The following is a 22,055-nucleotide window of genomic DNA, read 5'->3' as shown; positions in this document are numbered from 1 at the left end:
TATTATATTTTTATTATATTTTTATATTAATTTATAAAAATCTCTATAAATTCTTCTAAATGTTACCGTGCGTGCGACACACTGAAAATACATATAATATAAAATATAAATCGAAATATTTTTATATTATATATCGGTCTTTCAATTTCGACTGAAACATTTATTCGCACCTTCGTTTCTACTGTTACTCTTTTCGATTTTTTTTTTTTCGTAACAATAAACAATTCGAGCTAAATCATTTTGCTGCTCGTTGATTAATGACAATTGTCGTTTCTTGTTGCCAATTTCATTAAGCGAAACTGTTTTCGGTATTTCACGACAACAATTTCGCGCGAAGTTTTCACTCTTCTCGCACACTTATGTTCCGAAAACGAGCGACGCTTTATTCTGACGCTTCGCTCCTTGGAAATGTAAGCGTCTCACGTGCAGAAAAGAGAACAACGAATTTCAGCGAGATGGCATCACAGGATGCACTACTCCTAAGATGAGAAAAAGTCTGTGTCGTTTCCCGGGGGATCTCGTTACTCCTCGAGGCTCTTCGAGAGATTACTCGGCTAATCCCGCAAGGACGACGACAACGTCGAGCATGAGATCGAACGACAGCGTTAATGCTGCTTTTATCGCGCTGCAAAAATTTATTAAATAGGTCGCCGCAATACTGCACAACGCGCATATCATCGTAACGTTTCGACTTTCTGATGTTTAAACTCGAAAATAACATAAGAAACTTAACATAAAGAAACAATTTGTAATTTGTCGTATTTCACTTTTCTTTCCTCTAATATTATGTAAAATAAAATATTTATACTTTATTTACTTTAAAAAAATTTTGGAAAGGGAAATTAAAAAAATAAAAATTAATATACTACCTATATCACTATATTAATATAGAAACTATGTTTATGATGTTTTCAAAGTAACATTTACTTTATAAAGTGAAATCATTTTAACACTTTCTAAGAAAAATTAGACTTTAAATTGATAAAAAAAGATCTATGGAAAATATTTTATTCTGCAATATCCTTATGTATTTCCTAGCAAACAAGATGACGTTATTTGTCATCATTTTGACGCCAAAATGATGACAAATAACGTCAGCTTGTTTGTTGGGTTCTCATATAATATCAAAAACATTTTTAATATATTTTATCCGCAACCATTTTTGTGTTTAATTTCTTCGATGTTCAATTTTATAAGAAAAATCCTGAATAAAAAATTTGTAAAATCTCGAAAAAGTTAAATGGCTTGTTTAAAAGGTACCGCATGCGCAAATTTCGTGCTACACCCAAAGAGATCCTTGTCGCAGGAGTATTATAGGCTCGCGATGCTTGCTGTATAAATCAGGCTAACGTTTCCGCTTCGTGGAAACTTTTGTAATATTCCATCACGCGGCCGGTGACAAGCATTATTCGATAGATGGCCTTCGATCGCGCGAGTGGCTGGGACACTTACGTAATTTTATATCCAGACGTCTGGATTCAACCATTTTCCTTCCCTTGAGAAAGCTTTTCGACGTGAAAATGACCAGCCACCCGTAAGGTATCATGGGGCTTGTTTACCTTTATTGGCTGCTTATACTCTTTACTATGGTCGTACGCGCGTACATATACGAGACTGTAAAAGGCGATAAGTCACAACGAAAATTGTACTTTATTGAGGTATGAAAAATACGGTCTATGATGTACATCGATGAGAGTCGTGCGAATTGATACAAGATGAAAATTGCAACGTCTACATTTTATGACAATTTCTAAATATTTACGATTTAATCAGGGACGGAAGATCATCCCGCGCTAATCAGTTGTTTCAGACAAGAGAATTTGGTGCTTTAATTAATCTGATAACTCATTAATTGCCAAAGGACATTGGGAAGCGTGCGCTTCAACATTTGCGCAGCTAACTAAATTCCTGTTTACATGAATTTACTCTTTATTGACTGTTGAGAGCCAGACATTAACAGAAAACTCTTGCTGAAATTTGTATTCTCTAACAGACCTGGGATTTTGATGAGCCCATATATGATAATTCCTTTGATTAATTATTCCACCTCTGGTAAATGTTGCCTCATCTGACCACATTATTTTAGATGGAAATAAAATATCATTGTGGCATGTCTGAAGGTACCAGTTACAAAAGTTCAATCTGTTCCAATGATCTTGAGGTAATAAATTTTGCACTTTTTGAATGTGGTAGGGATAGCGATTATCTCCTTTTACAGTTCGCCAAATTGTTTGTGGTGACACTCCCAATACAGCCGACGCATTCCGAACGCTGGTCTCAGGATGATTGTCAAAATGTTGTAAAATACGATTCCCTGCCTGCAAATCTCTTCGTAACGCTGCTTGAAATCGGTTGTTTTCTTGTCGAATTGAAAATGTTCCAGTCTCTCGCAATCTATTAAATGTCAACATAAACACTCTTCGGTTTGGCACTCTTCTGTTTGGAAATCGTCGTGCATATTCTCGCACCGCCTTTAAAGCATTACCGTTGCAGAAACCGTATACAAAAACCATATCAGCATATTCACTATTAGAATACGTACGCGGCATATTGCAAAAGACAAAATTCATCTACTGTTAAAGGCTTTCAAAGAGCGACTGACAAATTCATAACAGAAAGTGGAAAATGTAATCAAATATGTCGGTGCTAGATATGGCAAGAAATGTAAACATTTTTTTTCGATTTCTCTGAAACGGAGCAAAAACGAGCATATGTCTATAGGACTTTTTTTCTTAGTTTTTTACTCCTCTACACGCTCCCGAAGTTTTGCCATTTAATTTGGAAACACCCTGTATATACGTAATATTTGATTACTGTTTGTAGTGCGTCACTCATAGCGGTTTTAAAGTAACAACAAAAATAAACCTCTGTTTAGTAGGAATGCTAAGAAACGTTTTGACTTTTGCGAGAGAAAATTCTGTTAAAAATTAGTTTGATTTTATAAGGAAAGTGACAAATATTGAGTCTTGTGAGTCTTGGATTCGTGTCACGTGCTGGAAGCTTGGGAGCGTTCTTGCGAACGAGCTCAGGATTTCGATTCGACTGCATCTTTACGGGATCGAGCCTCGAAAGTCTTTGGTCGCTTGTCTGTTATGCAAGAGAGTTCCCAGCCGTTCTCTCGTGGTCATAATGAATGCGCCGAGAACGGACTGAGGGAGTTCCGCCACTCGCAGAACTCGATATATATAGCTGGGACTGCTAAGCTTGGGCGCACAATTGTCCGGATTCTCGCGTCAAGGTACCACGACTGGTAATTTCGCGTTCTGTGTCGGCGAATGTGTAGCGCGACGCCTCTCGTCACGCGCTCATGCGTGGAATTGGTGTTCCACCGCGTCGCCTTGTCCTAATAACTTATTCTCGCACTTTGTTTCGACGACGAGGGTTTATTTAACCCCATCGCGCGGACGCAACCGCATTCGAAATATGAAGTTTCTTCTACCGTTATGGAGGAAAAAAATGTTTTTGAAAGTTTTATTTAAGAAGATTTCCATTTTAATATGTTGATCTTTATAAAGAGAACTCGTGAAATTTATTTTACAAGTTGTACACATTATTGCATACAATTCTTAAATTTGTGCTATAAAAATTAGTATATCTATAGTGAATATACTCTAAATATACATTTACATAACACAGATAATTGTTATTAAAAAAGTGAATTAAAAAAGAATTTATCTTTTTACATTCTTTATGATTTATTTCTTATAAACAAACAAACCAGTAAATTATACAGAATAGAGTAAAAGGCGCAGCATTATATATATATATATATATGATAATTTTCTCATGTTCTAATAAAATAATTTTTTTAAAACAAATCTCCAAAATAGGACTTCGTAGTGAAAGTAAATGGTGATGAAAGTAAAAATATTTTTTTATAAACAATTTCTCCTAATTCTGTGTAAAAAAATTCATTTAAGGATCTGATATTCCTGAAAGTTATGTGCTTGTGTTTGCTGGAATACCTAAAAACTATTTCAATTTCACTGCGAATTCTTATCACGGTGACTATAAAAAGACTTTCTTTTCTAACAGAAAAAGAGCTCAGAATTAGTGACATTGATGATATAAAAGTGAATACACTTCATAATTCAGGAAATTTAAAAAGAATTCTTTTTAGAATTCTCTGTGCTGTTTGGATATATACTTAATAGAAAAATGCATATTGCCTAAAATTGTTTGAAAATGATATTTTGATTGATAATAAATTGAAATCCATATTTTTCATTTTTTTACCCTTTTTTAACTATATAATGCTATTGTTAAAAATTTTTGAACACAGAACAAACAAGTTCAATGTTTTTAATTTGCGAGATAACTGCACAGCCTGCGGTGTCAAACATTTTGCAAAATCCTTATGGGATTAAAACGCGACATGCCATTCAGACCGATGCACTTGGGATATAATTTTCACGTTTCTCGCTCGGGGTTTAGGACATACGTCTCCACGCGCAAAATTTCGCGACGAAACGATGATATCCCTTTCTCAAACGGAATACTGGTTGATAGTCGTGGATTAAGGATCCCGGAGCGCGCAGACCGCAACGGAGCGTGCGATAGTAAAACGACGGCTCGTACCACCTTGGTAGTTTCCGGTGAGCGATGTCATCATGTGTCGTGCCGACGTGATGCAATATACATGCTAATACGATAGCTTGAACCAGTTCATGAGGTGGATACCGGTGGAAAATGCCGCCGCGAGATTCTCTCTTCGGCCCTTTGACACGACTACGAAAGAAACCACCGGTGACCGGCCACTCGCCCATGAATTTCAAGCGACTCTCTTCTCTCGTTTTACTGATTTAAGAAAATTAGGAAGAGAGTCAGTCTCTATGAAAATTTTTCGTAGTTAATACTAATGCAATTAGGTGGTATAACTAACGTAATGTTGTATAGAGCAAGAATATTGTAGATCAAGCAGCGTTTTGCATTGTAGACAGTACTAATGCATTTTTTTTACTGGAAAGAGATAGAAAAATAATGAGAAATTTTGTAAACGTTAGTTTCACGTTAGTATAGCACAATTTGTGATATTACGTACATCCAAAACATTTCGACTTCCAAATACTATAAAAATAGACGATTGTTGATTTCGCGTTATACCCGCAGCTATCAAAGTGTCCTCTAATTTTCTCAACATGTTGCATTCGCAGCATTCAAAAAGGTAGAAAAGGTAGATACTTTTCCTGGCTTCAACTTTAATACCGAGAAACTTTGTTTTCAATGGCGATAGTAAAAGGCTTTATTGTTTTAGGGGATTTCCGTGGGTTACAATATTCCCTGCAGTCAGAAACACAGAAAGCCGAGTTCTACGGTTATGTTTACGATGCGAGTTAAATTTCTATGTGAGTTGTAAGAGCGAAAGCGAACCGTTCTCTGACTATAATTAAACTGCCAGTAAATAGAGTGTGTTTATTAATGCAAAAAAAAAGAGAATATTATAAAATTTAATAAAATTGGGTAAAAATGTAAAGAATAAAATTTATAATGAATATAAAATAAATACATATATGTATAGAATGATTTTCGTAAAATTAATAAATTTATTTATTCTTATTTTTATAAATTACAATATGTACTGTATTGACAATATATAAAAAATCTTTATCAAATTTATAATTTTTTAATCAAACTTAAATTGCATTTCACGACATTTTTTTAAGTTCAACAAAAACATTATATTAATGTGCCAAATGAGTCATTAAAAATGATATTGACTTAATATTTCGTTAATCTTGATAAATTTGTATGGTTTTATTTTCAAAATTTATCGTTATAACGTTATGTAATAACTTAAACAGCGTTTGATAAAATTATTGACAGTTAATTTCTCTTTAATCTTGTTATACATTTACATTAAATTTTTCCCTCTGCCTTTCCTATCTCCCCCCCTCTCTCTCTTTCTTCCTTCGTTCATTAAATATTTTATATTTTAATATGCATTTACGTGGTGGCAAAGGATTGCAAATTACTTTCGCTGAAGACGTTTCTTGTGCAACAAACTGTTTGCGAGGATTAACTTGGCAATCCTTTAAATGCAGAGAGAATACCGACGTAGAAAGATTCGAAAATGTAGGAACTAAATAAATCGGACGACGTCCTTAGCACGCCTTTATCCGCGTGAGCCGTCGAGATTTATTAAACCTGCATATACTTCCGCATCTTCTACCTTGAGCTTAAGCTTCGATACGGTTTATTTTACTCCGACCAGCAAGTTTCCTGAAATTCAAGCTAAACAAATGAGCTTTACCGCTGCTCAAGAAAAACAAACGGTTTCCCCTTATAGACGTTGGTTGAATATTAGATTAAGCTAATACAATGTTTACCTTTTGTATTTTGATAAAGATTGTAATCTTCCAACGCACTGTTCAATATTATTTAATATACTTAATAAAAATTAAAATTTTTTAATTGTTAATTTTAAGTTGAGTATATTGCACTTTAAAAAAAATTTGAGTTATTTTTAAATAATTAACACTTTTATTAAATCTTTGCGATTAATCAGTACATCATTGGTCAGTTATTGCTTTAATACATGAAATTAAAAGTAAGAGTATAAAAATTAAAATATTTTTTAATATATATAATTTTAGATGTCTCTAACAACGCGCGCACGTTGCGATCATATGTAACACTGCTTGTAACGCATTGCCTGATATCGGTATTTTCCCGGTTATTTTTCTTCGCCAATGTTATCGAGTAAAGAAGAGCAAAGAAGAGATATTCTTTTTCTCTTTAGGTATTGATATTTCTACCAACGACGTAAGCCATTAGACATTAGGAATATATTTTTCCTTTTCTTTCCTTCTGCCTTTCTCGTTCTGTTTATTTTTTTATTTTCAAAACAGATTTTTATTGATTGAAAAAAATCTCTCTTTATCTTTCTTTCTTTTTCCGGTATTAAATGTGATTTAATACTTGGTGAATGAGAAAAAATAAATCTGATAAATGGTCTGTAAATTTAATTTTATGATGTAATAAATTGATCTCTACCCATACAGCACAAAAGCTTGCAGCAACATTGCTTGCATGTACTGTAATATTGCTGAAACATTGTAATTGTTGCAATATTGCTGAAAAGACTGTGCTATATGAATATCAATTACACAGGTTCGCCTCTTCAATACCATATAATAATAATATACAAAATTTTCATGTATTTTTACAACTGATAAAAAGTAGCAAATTACATTCCGTATACGGTTGGAATCGTTTTCTATTCCATTGCATCGTACTCCTTGTTTCACCTCGAGAAATTTAATTCTCGAAAAGACCCGGCGGATGCTTAACTTGCGAAGTAATTACGCGCGGCTGATGTTAATTATCCGGTATTCGCGTTATATGCGCGAATACTGCGAAATCGACCGATCGATTTAGTTGAGACGCCACGGAGTGCCAAATGATTCCCAATGGAGCAAAACCAACCTCGGCAACACCAATCTGCCGGATATCGCGTAATTATCTAAGCAGGATAATATGCGCACATGGAATGCTACGTTTTATGGTAATTATCTTTTATGGCCTGTGCTACTTTGTGCTTGGCACATATTCCCTACTTTCGAGAACATCGATCTAGAAAATTTTTAAAACCCGCTTGTAGAATATCTTGTTTTTTGACGTTTTTATAACAATAAAAATATTAATATTTAAAGACTTTGATTAAGAAAAAAACCCAATCAATTAAAAATAATGTATAACATTAATGTTATGTTACTTTTAGTTTGTGTTAACTGAAATTGATTTTAAATTCATGAAGAATTATATAGAACTTTCTGCTTTTATTTATTATATAGAACTGATTCACATGCGCAAGATATTATATCCGCAATATATAATCCGAAAGTTTCGCGACTTCTTGTTCCTCAACTAACGCCTTCTTGTTTCGCATCTTTTGTTGCGCATCGAAGAATACGTTGACAAAGTCGCGCATAAATCGTGGCTAAGTGCGCCTTAGCGTAGCCGATACACGCGCCTCCACTAATCCGTATTAATCGCCAGCCATTCATTAGGAAGTCAGCAATGGGTGCCGCGTAATTCTGCACCTGGCGCACTCTCGCGATCAATCGCTCGCGTTCCTCCCTTACCATAAATCTTGCCGCTAAACTACCGCTATACGCCCGCAGAAGACAATGACCAAGTAAGCTCAACGGCTGCTGAAGCACCCGTTATATCCCTAGAACAATCCGAAAGAAACACGCGGCGCAATTGTATTTTTCTTCGAGCAAAACGAACTTTGATAAATTTTTATTGAAAAGCGCTATACACATTAAACACGTATATATAATATAAAATATTAGTAAAATATTAGTAAACAATTAATAAAATATTAATAAATAGTTTATTTGTATAAGACAATTTTAATGTAAAATAAATATTAATTTTAATACAAAACTAGAAAATTTATATAAATATATTATTAAGCACCATAATCCGTTTTGACTGAATATGGCCTTCTTCGCTTACTGCATATTTAACGATCTAATATTTTTGTAGCATATTAGGTGTTATAATTTGCAATAATAGTTTTGTAACATAACGGTGTTAAATAAATTGGAAAGTGTCGTCCGTAAATGCTAAAAATTGAATAATTTTTTCGCTTTACACGCATTTAAAACCTTCTTTCAGCCTCCTCTTTTGTTAAGTATCAAGATCGGCTTGTTTCAGATTCTCTTTCACCTACAAACAAATTCCGATGCTCTTTATTCGATTCGGCGAGAACATTTAATCGGATTTTGAGATTCCGTTCGTAAGAGACCGGTCGCGGACGCGTTCTCCGTTATTTTCCATCCTTCATTGTTATCGCGACGAAACAAAGGTAAACGCGGTCGCGCAAAAAGACCGTAAGATGGGTTTAATGGCACTGGCACGTCGCCAAATCGCGCCGCGAGGTCGAATGCACCGATTGAAATGTTCATTACTGCCGCAAATCATCCGGCGAATCCGCGTAAGGAAGAGCTGCCTGTACTATATATCCACCACTTCGTATCTCTTTCAGCTCGCTCAACTGCGGTAGAAACGAATTGCCACGATAAATCCACCGGCGTCGATTTTTCTCGAGAGGCGCGTCGCTTCCAAGATGATGGGTTGGGATTCTTGGCGCTTATTACTGTGATTCGCAAACTTGCGAGAGAAAACTGAGAAATCTCGTCATTTACCACAATCTTAGAAAGATACGAAAATGTTATTCCCTTAGTCTATTTGTTGAATAATAGCTTTAAAAGTACAAACGTAATTAAATAATAATCATATTTCTTTTTGACTAATAAACTAGTCGTTGAAATAATATTTATCTAATAGTTTGAATTTTTTTTTTGCATTATTTTCAGCAAAATTGAAAATATTAATCGCATATATATTGTATGAATAGTTAATAATTTATTTTCTTCTTTTCAAAAAGAAAATTGCAAAAGGAATTCCAATAAACGAGGATGAAGGTTTTTATTTTTTAGTTTGTACCGATAATTCTTTAAGCGAGTCTTTAACGAAAACTATTGTAGTGAATTGGCCGATTTATAAACTACTGCCTTTTTTGTTCCAGACAAAGCTCCCTCGGAAGCATCCTTCAGAGGGACTGAGTATCTCACGATAGATTTGAGCAAAGGAGAACCAGTACTCAGTACACAAGAATCCATAAGCCTCCAGTTCAAAACGAGAGCAGCAAATGGACTTCTATTTTATTCCGGTAAGTACTTCCTGTGTTCATGGCGAACGACTTTCTTTGTCAATTATAATAACTTCCCTCTAAGTAGCAATTTTATTTGCACTTGCGAATTGTCCCACTTTCGAATGCGTTTGCGAGTAATTAAGAAAATAGATTCTTGATACTGGAAAATGTTCGCAGTTCGATTTTAAAGTATAAAATTGTTGTAAATTTTCTGGAAACGATTAATCATAGAGGCGCGCAACTAATTGAAAACAATTCAGGAAGAACAATAATGGAGTGACATCTAATCGAGTAACTTACGAACGATCGGATATCCTTTGAGAGAACACAGATAGACAATAGAACCATCTTGGACAATGGTCGCATATTAAATCTTTAGATTGCTTCTCTTCTCTCGTGGCGACATTATAGCCAATTAGAACGTTTCAGTTGGATACCAAACGTACAGCCAACTAAAGAAATTTTGTCTCTCACCTTTTCTCTTTATGTTTAACATCATTTTCTTAACATCTTTTCTCTCTCTCTCTCTCTCTCTCTCTTTTATCTTAAGACGGTATTATATTGAATATTCGACCTATTTCTTATTCGACCTATAATAATTTTGACGCAAAACGTTTAAAATTTTTGCGCAAAATAGTGGACGCGGCATATATAATACGTTATCATCCGAGAATATAAAAAACTGATTAAATTACTTCATTTACATATCTATTTGTTAACCTACAAACATACTTTATATCAGTAATAATAGAATTTCTAATTTTATATTTAGTTCCAACATTAATGGTAAAAATATTTAGAGTCTGTGCTATAATTCTAGTCAATTATAATTTTTAGTATGAAAAGATCAATTTGATATTACTAATAATTTGAAGTGTTTAAGTTTGAAGAGATGTTTACAAAAGTAAATTTTAGTTAGATAGTAAAATAAGTCACGATATTGTTCTTCGATATTAATTTTAAAACTTTAACAAAATTTTAGTTTGGAATTTGAAATACAAAGTTGTAAAAATACATACAAATTAAATTTAATCAAGTTGCCTGAATAATCAACAGGGTACGAGAAAAGGTAGCTCAAGTTAAGATAAAAGTTTGTTTCTTATTCGCTTGCATTTCGGTCAGATTTCTAATTTATTGTGCCTTTATATTACACCCATCGTTTCATCTGGCATATTATGGCTTCTCACCGGATGCACATGAACCTCCAGTTTATAGTATACTTACGTAATGAACGGTGGAATCAGCGCAGCCAAGATGGCAAGACTGCACCATCCGCAGTAAAAGGAGGAGTTTGCACCTCCGCTCCGGTTACAGCAACTCGAAACCTATATAACGGAGCCGCAATGCCGTACCACATACACTTACGTACGCTCTCATACGTCCGCATTCGCATATTCACTACACATACGACACATAAGATGCATACGTAGCAATCGTTTCTCCTTCTTGCACTCGCTCTTGCATCTCCACAGCGCGCTCACACTAGGCTGCTCATTTGTTCCTGAGATAAGCTATAATACAACCGCGCACTCGCCGCGCATTTGAATTGCACGTATTTCCGGGGGGCATAATAATCGTCATGCCACGCAACTTCTATTCTTTCAAATCGCGATATCGTACCGCAAGAATTCCCTCGCACGAAGAGCGAGGGTAAACATAACAATCTCCTTCGAGAATTCCGCTGGAACGTGTCTGACCATCTTCGTCTTTTACTACTTGCGCTGTCTACTTCTATATTTGGCTCGCTCACGTGCCGAGTCGCGGTGTGTTAAATTCACATTGGAAATGGTTTTGTCTGTTTTCGAACAACTATTTGCAACACGATTACGCAAGGATATTTCTCGAATGTAACGGGATTTACGCGGATAATTCGCATCCAGGGGATAATTAGGCAAAGTACATTCCAATAACGAGCGAACAATAAATAACAATTTACTCGTGCATGTGTTTGTGAATGTATTGACGATCAACGATTGTTATTTTTGATTCTAGAAAATTCGTTTGCTTTTTGGTAATTAAATATCCAATAGTGTACGAGCAGAGTTGAGAGAAATGGATTACTCATACAAATTTTGATCATACTGAGAAAAAAATATACCAAATTTTAATAAATATTTATTTGAATAGTGCCAACTAAACATTTACTTACTTTTATTGAGTAAATAAATATTTACTCAATAAAAAAATGTTAATTCAAAATAATGGTCCTTATACTAAATAAATATATCTTCATATTTAATAAATATTTAGTTTTCTATTCAAACAAATAATTTATAAAATTTTAGAATATTTTTTTAATGCAGGGATGTAACTATAACGGAAGCGCGTAGAAACTCTCGCCAATTTCTCGCCGTGTAGAATCCATCTCGCAGGCGCTACCTTCGCAGCGCGTAACGTGTGTTATCATGTTTGTTGTCCGATAGCGATCCGCGATGTGCATCGTGCCGGCGATGGTGGTATTACGCGAATAAAAGCGCGATACGTAACGCGCGTAATACACTTAGGCGCATACTAATGCGTCGCGCCAGCAGCAATTAAGCCCGAAGTACTGTCTGCATCTTTTATACGCTCGAGTCCCCGGGCTGCCCGTGAGATAATTAGTATGCGGTCGCGGCCCGATTTTAAAGCGACTGCGGCAATAACCGACGGTGGCGTTTGCGAGATTCACGAGTGTAACGCCATATCCGTACCCGTCCCTCCCGATCCGCCTTAATCTACTCGCAATCTACTGATAAAAATTATAATTTCTGCTCTGTAGTGTATTAACGCCTCTTATATATTTATGTTCTTATTATTCGCTGCGTGCATCGAGCAAAATAATCGTAAATTGAAAAAAATACTAAAAAACTTGAATTTTTCTCTGCAAATTCTGTTAATTTAATTAAATGCAACAGCTTGAAAAAAGTAAAACGCTATATTCACTGTATTCATAAAGGTGTTTATTAAATGACTGTATAATAAGAGGAATTTTCACAAACAATTTTATTAGACAACTTTTTTATTTTTAATAAAAAATAAAAAATAAATTAATTTTCACTTCTTTTGATTTCAATTTTTTTTTAAATACTATCGTTTTCACTGCGTTTAACATGAGTATACATTTTTATGATATAATTCTCTGTCCGTAATCATATTTTTACTCTCTCTGATTTTGATGAGCTTGAAAAATTGAATGATTTTAAGAGTGCTTAATAATTATAATTAAAAAATTTTTATTTTTACTTTTTATAAATAAAAATTTTTTTATTTAAACAAATTTTTTTAATTAAAAGAAACCGATTTTCTTTTAAGGAATGTTTCACTCCTTGAAAGTGCGATAGGACACATAAAATATGTGTCTCTTATTTTCGTTCATAAAATAACATTAAAAGCTCATCACAATCAGAGGGGAATACTTGAGTCTCTCTCGTAAGTATGCTTTAAATCGTTTTTTATATTAACTGTACAAGAATACTAATAGCGTCTAATTTTTAATCCCAAAAATCGTCGTTCTATCAGCAGAATCATTTTGATCCTTCAACTCGTTACAAGTATAACATAATCCGCGAGGATTTCCTGGCGAATTTAGTACAGGATAATTATTAACGACGATCACCGGACGTTTTAACTGGTCGCCGGAAGTACCTCGAAACTAATGGTTAAGCGGTCGTAATCGATTTATACGCGTCGCATCGTGCTATAATCCGGCAGGCGAGCTCGACGAAAAATGGAGTGAGCCAGGGAACCTGATGGACCGACATCGCCGCGGGGATTAAAAAGTTGCGTTGAAATTTGCGTACGTTGCTGTCGATCTTTTTTTCAGGCAATGCGTGCGACGTTAACGCGTCAAAAGGGATCGTGCTCAATGGACGGTAATGTTCCCGGTCACGTCAACATAGACAGTAACTAAAAAACGTCCATGACGGCTGCGAGCATTTTCCGTTTTCGACAATCTCGCGTCAGCCACTGTCACAATTAATTCAGCGGCATTATTTGCGCTTCAAAAGCGAGATAAGGGTTTATTCGCTGTGCAATGTACGCTAAGCGCGCGCGCGCGTGCGCTTACGATACTCGCCACGACTTCATTAATCCCGTTTTTAATTACAGGAGAGGGCGATGATTATCTCACTATATCGCTGAAAGACGGAGGCGCCGCAGTCAGTATGAGCCTAGCCAAAGGAAGATTGGATTTGCATATAAAGCCGGTCAAGTTGCGATTCGATGATCGTCAATGGCACAAAATCGTCGTCCATCGGAAAGTTCAAGAGGTAACGATTATTATTATTTTATCTGTACATCCGCAAATAAATGATAAAATAAGAATTAAACACGGACGAATTAAAGATAGAATTAAAGACATCGGAAGTGAGTAAATGTAAGAAACGGATACTATCCATTAATGCAAATGCTATTGATATGCTTATAAGTTGATATATACCGTCAGCTCGAGATCCGCTTTTAAATATCTAATTTTAATGAGCGGAAAGTGGAAAATCCATTACAGTACGGACGTTGAAGGCGTTAAATTTTCACACAGTCGCGATTCAAATGGATCGGCGAACGGACGTGAGAGCAATTTTGTTAATGTTGTGGATATACACTGGCATTCATTGCGCATTACGCGCAGTAGAATAGATAACGCAATTATTTGCGCGCGACCATCGTGGGTTCCGTGAACTGTGCGGAATGACATGAGTTTATCAATTTATCGCCGCGAAATATTGGCATCCCTTGTCGAATGTAACATATACTGTACGGATCGAGATAATTAAAGTAAGCCAATATTTGTTCTGAAATCTGTTAATTTTGTAACAATGGGTTGTTAATTAAAGATATTGTTTCGCGTATCTCATTTTTAACGCGAACAACATTGAAGCATTAATAAGTACTGTTAATTCTTTATTACTCGCATGGGGTGTCCATGATAATTCAGCTTATAAATTCATGAAATCTAAATGTATGAATACTATTCATATACATATTATTATATTTAGCGTAAACTATTTCACAATTAAAAAAAGTTTTTGTATTTATCTTTATCCGAAGGATGTATAGAATATTATCAATATTTATTCTTTGTAGGTGTGCCTGTTTAAGCATTTCTTTTTATTTTGTAAATTGCTCGCTTGATTTTTATGAAACTGGGACTATGAGATAATTTGATAATGCTTTATTCGAATTTGAGATAAAAAATAAAAAATTCAAAATGATAAATCCAATATTATAGACAGCACTTTTTCTAAATATTTTGATTATCATAGAATTTGATTTTAGAGAATTTTTAATTACATCATCATCACACAAGTTTCCAGTTTCATTTTATTTGAAGCTCATCAGCGCTACGCGAACAGTTGTAGTAGGTACTGATTTTCAAACTGACTTTTAAATTATGAGCCCTGTGACATTAGATCCTGCTTCATTGGAGGGTACTACTCTTTTGAAATTCGACATTTTCAGCAACATTTAAATTTAGCAATACCAAGAGAGAAGCCTTGAAAACCTCTTAAAATCAAATTTCACGATAATCAGATTATTTTTTTAAATTTAAATTTTAGAATTCTGAAAATAGAATCAAATTCAGTGACCCCGAAAACTCTTTGAAAAGGAGATGTTCTTTAAGTTTCTTTATTAAAAAGTTCGCGTCCATCCAAAGAGTTAATTATAAATCATCAATAATACAAATTGAGATAAAATATTGTCAGAAACCCTACGCGAGTAATTACGTTACTAAATCAACATGAATAATGTAGAATTAAATATATCGTAATAGATTTTGATATTTAGGAACTTGCGGAGCTTGAATATATGAATCAGATAATAAAGAAAGTTTTAAACTGATGGTAGTAAAAACGATTATTATAGATATAGATATGCTTCATTATTGCATAGAGAAACTCGAACAATGGAAATAGCGTCATACAGCCGAATGCATTTAAGTAGTACGTGAAAGCTTACATTTATCTGTTTCCCATTCAATTCATTTTCGTTGCTTTCTGTTTGCAAAGTACCTTTTGTTAACAGAAAGCGCGATTGATCAGAGATTCTCGGATATCAGTTATTTTTTATTAATTATATTTTCTAAGGGTTAGGTACATAGTCTCTGCGAAAAGTAAATTGAATTGGAAATTTATATTTTCCATATAAAAATAAATATTATACATATGACACAGTTTAACAAAGTTAATATTTATATTTAACAATACAATTTTATAGTTTAAATGAAAATTTTTTCTCAATTATTTTAATCTCAATTAAATAATCTCAATCAAAATAAAAAAATTTAATCTCAATTATTTTTTTCAAACATGTCTACTTCTCTTATTGAAATAATTATTTTATAATAATTATTTTGATTTTAAGTTATAATTCTTTCAGAAATTATAATTTGTATTATTCGCAACATCTAATTTTGACCGATCATTGGCGCTCTCTAGCGTATTTATATTGTATAATTCTTTCATTTTGATGAAAAATATTATGTGTAATATATCCTTAAACTAATTTTGAAGTTATTATAAAATCTTTACAATACTCTTTATTCGCTCATAACTCAAAAGGGCTATTTAAAAAAGAAATTGACTTAAAATTGATAAAAAGATCTACGATCCGAAGGAAATACGCTTCAATGACGAATACATAGAATTTTCTAGACTTATCTATTTCTGACTAACGTTCGTTATCTCATATCAGAATCGGAATGCGCCACTCCACACTACAGTTACAATTTAAGGGCTGCGGATGTGCAGCGCATCGAGAATTAGGTCGAGAATGGTGTATAGCACGATTCTAATGTCCGCCGCTGCTTTGGATAATTTTCCAGAGCACACGCTGTTCGTTTGAGTCACTTCCGCAGCTGTGTAAACGAGGAATCGATTCCCCGAACATGTGCTGCCGAAGAACATCGTCCTCCTCTGTGCGCTGCGGTTAAACCTGGGAAATATTTACCCAGCATTGTAATACGAAGATTTCCCTGGGTTTTCCTGAGCAAATTTATATTTTTAGTATAATTCCAATATTGTTATAAACCGTTGATTTTTTTTAAACATTCTGTAATAATGACACTTCTCGTATGGCACCTGAAGATGAATTAAAAAATTAATAAAGTACGGTTCATGTTTTTTTTTTTACTTCTGATCCTTAACTACGGCAAACTTGTTTAGAGAGAATCTGTAAAGAGTTTCAGTTCTATTTTTCGATTTTAATCACTGAATAATTAATAAATTAATCAATACGAGCAATCACGAAGGTGTACGACGTTTATATCGCGTTCAAACGCATATTATTTATTATCACGCTCCAGTTATCTCTACTTACGCGATGAGTGGCGATATCTCCACGTGGCGTTTCAAATGCGTCGCACACGCACATATGAGATATATATGCAACTGTTCTCATCGCTTTACAAAGCGCATGTTGCGACATATCTCGGACGCAGCTCAAAGCGTCAAGTAATTGTGCACATTTTCAATAGCGAAAGATAAATACTAAATTGCGAACAAAGCGGATATATCGACCATATATGATTATTTCCCGTTCGTTTTACGATGCACATTTATGGTAGCACTTATAGTAGTGGTTTTGTTATAAAAAGAAAAAGCACTCGTGTTTATTGGGTAAAACATGCACGATGCTTTTCTTCGATATTACTTCGTGCATGGAAAGTGCTGACCCTGATGAGTATTCATATCTCTAGTCTGGAATTAATAATAATTAATAATAAAGGTAGACCGAGGCATAGCACATGTCCGAACAATCGATCAAAACGTGAAAAATAGAGAGTAAATCCAATGAATCTTAAAAATGATGAAAAAAAATAAAAACACATACATATTTCTAATATATATTTCCTTTTTATTATAAAGAACTATTTAAAAAGTTTCTTACAAAAAATGATTAAACTTTTACATGTTGCTAAACTAACTAAACTCCACATGAGCACCTTTAGTAGCTCGAAGGATATCGAGCCGGTATTCCACTTCACGCCAAATGCGCTGCAGCATGTCGTTAGTTATGATGCCAATGGCAGCCACAATTTGGTTGCATATAAGGCATTCACGTTTGACATCTTAGTGGAGAAAACTATGTTCTTGTTATACACTCAGAAGAAAAAATCTAATGAAATGATATTAGGGAAACGTCGTTCGATAAAAACGTAAATTTGAATATTTATTCAAAAAAAAAAAAATTTTTCGTCGAATCGTCGTATTTACATTATCTGATTTTTAAGATAATATTAAAATCTCGGAGGTCATCATATATCTTTTGTATATGTATATGCGATTGTTGTTTGTTGCATTATTTCAAAAAACAACTTTGCTAATTCCAGAATGGACAGAATAATTACGACATTTTGTGTGGTCAAATAAATAAGATACATTTATATTTACTATAATAATAATAAATAAATAATATACAATATATTATTATAGTATATATATATTTACGATAATCATAAATTTTTTATAAATTCTCAAGATATTTTAAACACTTATTCAACTAAAATCGCTTTATGTATAAAGAAACATTTGTATTGCGTTTTTAGTAGAGGCCAAGTTTTATGGAGAAAGAAAAAAAATGCATTCAGTGAGATTAGTTGTTGCTCCAAATAAGGATTCTTGTAATGTGTGTGTGTGTGTGTGTGTGTGTGTGTGCTCTTCAACCCTTCTATTTTACAAGCGGTGTGACTACACGCTTTCCGGGCGCATTCAAAGAGCAAAGAGGGCTTTCTCGTTCACTCTTGAACATTGTCCTTCGATCAGTTTACTATCACGATACGTGTAAAGGTTAATACCGTCGACAGGAAGGTAAGAGAGTAGGAAAAGAGATTGGGTGTCTAGACACCCCTACTCTTCAGTTAGACTTGAGCCTTCGGGGTGCAAGTTGCGAGGATCGACTTGCAGCGCGGATTGCCTATTACGTTCCTCCCGCGAGCGTTTACACCCACCGTATGTTACACGCGGACACTATTATCTCGCCAATGGTTTAATTGTACAGCCATGGCGTTACCATGGGCGTTTCACCAATGTATCTATACGTATATACAATGATAGACGAGAATAAGTATCTTTTATCTTCTCTAGAAATTTTATTGAGTATTTAACTTATTTTTTACTTTCTGTAAAATTTCTATTGAATATTTTATTTGTTTCTTTTACTTTATGTACAAATTTTATTGAATATTTATCAAATATTTTAGCTTATCGTAAGAGAAGAGTAAGAGGAATAAAAACAAAGTTTATTTATACGATCCAAATATTAAAATTCATAATGAGTTCAAAATAAATTCAAAAATAGAGAAGGAACTATTTGCAGCATTTCTAAATTTTTAAATTTCGTTGATAATAAAAAAACTTTTAATATATGTTTTTAGTGTTTTTAAAAACGTTTATCTTTTCTGAGAGTGAGTGAGTGAGTGAGTGAGTGAGTGAGTGAGAGAGAGAGAGAGAGAGAGAGAGAGAGAGAGAGAGAGAGAGCGCCTCTTTCTCTTCTCTCAAATATATAAAATACGGGAAATTCTCTGTTGCAGAGCAGAATAGTTAATTTTAGATCCACGTTCGTTCAGTAAACAACTGAAACTTTCCAATACTTAATGTGTATAAACGTTTGTTGTTAGAGAATACGAAACAAACATTATTTGCGCTACGTTTAATTCTGTATTCAATTAATTTATACGTAGTTTAGCTATTTGCTGTGTACTTCGCTATCAGCTTCATTTGTTAATAGGGAAAAGAAACACGGTTTAAGCGAATGTAAAAGCTTTTGTTTTTGTTCATGGTAAAGGTTAACTAGAACTATATTTATGTTTTAATATATCATGAATTATGAAATCGACCAAGCTGTTTATTTTTTATACTCGCTCAAAAATGCCTCGAATTCGAAAATACAGAGGAACTGAAATCCAGCTGATGTTTCAATATCACGCACTAGTGCACTTAACGTACAATACATTTCGCGGTAACGTTCGTTAATATCGACCAACATGAATATTCTGATGACATATTCCGCACGCGAATTTCTAAGATTTCAATCGATTACGTCACCTACGAGCGCTATAAATTAAGCTCTTAAATGCAATCGGCTGACAGCTTCGAGATAAGTGTTATCAACTAATCACGTAGATTTTATTCAGTTTCAAATAATATATCGCTGTAATTATGTAATTGTCTGCAAAAGAAAAAATATCGGTAAAAGATACAACGGTTCAATAAATTTAGGAGTTCAATATCTTTTATTATTATTTCCGTTAATTGCTAATGTACATAAGCATAAACGTATTTATATTATCATATTACTTATATCTGTAACAATTTTATTCGGTTGTAGATGAAATTAATCTTTAGAGACCGGAAAAAAGGGGATTTACTTTTAAACTTTTAATCTTTCCTTTTGAATAAGATTTATTATATTTTATTATACTTTGTCCTTGCCTTAAAATGACACTATTTCAGTGCCACTATAATGACTTCTCGCCCTATAAAGGTCAATTTAAAAATTTATAAAAACACAATAATTATAGATAGATTAATTATATTTGAGTAAACCACACTTTTATTTCACAAATTATATCCTTCATGTACGAGTATTTGCTTTCAATGTATTTGCGAGTAGAAATGAAAAATAAAATCCAGCCTGGCATCTAACACGAGGGATGCTTTAAAATGAACAGGGAAAATGCGCGTAGTCGATTCGAAGATCCTCAAAGGACGAAGCCTGCCACGATCGCGCGTGCTCTACCCGAGAGATTCCACCGATCTCTGACAGAAAGATTTAACACCGTATCACCTCGGAGCGTATCCATTCACTGCGCTTGGTGCATACCTATGAGGGCAACCCGTTCGTTCGTCGCGTTCCTTCTCGCAACGAATTCTTCCCGCTTTTACACGCGCAAGCGAGCACAGAGTGACGGAGGCGGATCGCGTCCTCATCCTTCGTATGTCACTAGATCAGGTGTCTCTTAAGCACGAGTACTTTCATCTCTCGTTGCCACACCCTCGCTTTTTCGTGACGACAAGCGCATCGACCGGAAAGCTGAGTCCTCGTATTCGTAGATAAACAAGCAATACACAGGGATTACGTGATTTTATTTGATGCCGTAGAATTTACCTAAAATTCAACAGACTTTCACGATTTAAAATTTTATCTGATGTTCATGTTTCATCTTATACCTTTTTATTATATATGTAAAAATGAAATTTATCGTAGTGTACTTATACTCATAATATTGCACAAAAAAGACGATTTTCTTAAAGTACCTAAAAATTTAGCTAGATATAGATCCGAAAATGATTTTGTTGAACAACCAAATAATTATTTTGATCCAACAAAATTATTTTTAGATCTGTATCTGAATTTTTAGATACTTCAACAAAATCGTTGTTTCTGTGTAAAAATTAGAAAAGTGTTATAAATAATAGTCTATTTGACATTTTGTTTAAGGAAAAGTCTTTAAACTATCCGAAAAAGTTACGATTATAAAAGATATCAGATCTTTTCAAAACATACTCTGCAAATTAAAGTTAAATTAGAAACTTTTGTGCAAAGACGTATATCTTTAGCTAAGAAAAAAAAATAGCAAATTCTTTTGAAACGAAACTTTCCTGCGCTACTTTTTCTGCCAGTACGCGACGCGAACGAAGAGATTCGGGGTCGTATATACTCTGCTATAAATCAAGATTTCAATTCGTCGCCTGCCGGATCGAACTTATGTGCATCGATAGCGCCTCGCTTCTCTTGTCACGCTTGGCTTTCACGACGTGGAGACTTCGGGAATTTACTATCGAAGTATGCCATCTACGATACGTTTGTTGTCACGATCGATTCCTGCTAGAGGAAGAAACAGAGAATGCTCGTATAATAATGTCCGTTGAATGCAAGAAAATTTGCGTGGAAAGATTAAATGCGTACATGTGCATGCAAAGGGATAAAGAGCGTGATAAAATGAATTGTTTGAAAAGTTCAAGAAAAAATAAAGAATTTTTGTGGGAAATTATGCGATAAGCAACACGCAGATTATGCACATTAAAACGTATTTTTCGTAATAATATGCTATTCCTTTCGGATCGTGATTCCATTTTATTAAATGTTTAAAAGATCTTCTTTACTTTCTAAATTACAATGCTGCGTGAGGTTAATCTATAGACAAATGCCGTATAACGTTCCAAATCAGAGCTTCGAGAAATGAATATGATTCGTTAGTCTCCGACGTTTGTGAAATATCCAAGGAGAGATCACCGAGAATTACGGCGGAATAGAAGGATCTACGATCCTTCGTTTGCGGAATGTTTGAAGTACCCGATTTAAAGCCGCGGCATTAAATCATTCTCATGAATGAGAAAGATTTGCAACGCATTCGAGCGGTTTTCCGGGGAACGTTTAATTCGTTACGTATGATTCAGTTGAATAAACATTAGTT

The 22,055-nt window shown here is 34.2% G+C and overlaps 1 protein-coding gene across 1 annotated transcript in view; it reads left to right on the top strand.

Moving 5' to 3' along the window:
* LOC108730585 (neurexin-3) overlaps positions 1–22,055 on the top strand; it is a 132,837-nt gene that overhangs the window by 18,765 nt on the left and 92,017 nt on the right. The window contains exons 2-3 of the mRNA XM_018460361.1: positions 9,539–9,682; positions 13,751–13,911. Coding sequence (XP_018315863.1) covers positions 9,539–9,682; positions 13,751–13,911 — 305 coding nt within the window. The remainder of the gene's footprint in view (positions 1–9,538; positions 9,683–13,750; positions 13,912–22,055) is intronic.

This window comes from Mycetomoellerius zeteki, unplaced genomic scaffold (genome assembly GCF_001594055.1).
Source record: "Mycetomoellerius zeteki isolate Tzet28-1 unplaced genomic scaffold, Tzet1.0 scaffold94, whole genome shotgun sequence".
Taxonomy (NCBI): Eukaryota; Metazoa; Arthropoda; class Insecta; order Hymenoptera; family Formicidae; genus Mycetomoellerius; species Mycetomoellerius zeteki.
Note: the sequence above shows the minus strand (reverse complement) of the source record. Positions and strands in the feature narration are given on the sequence as shown.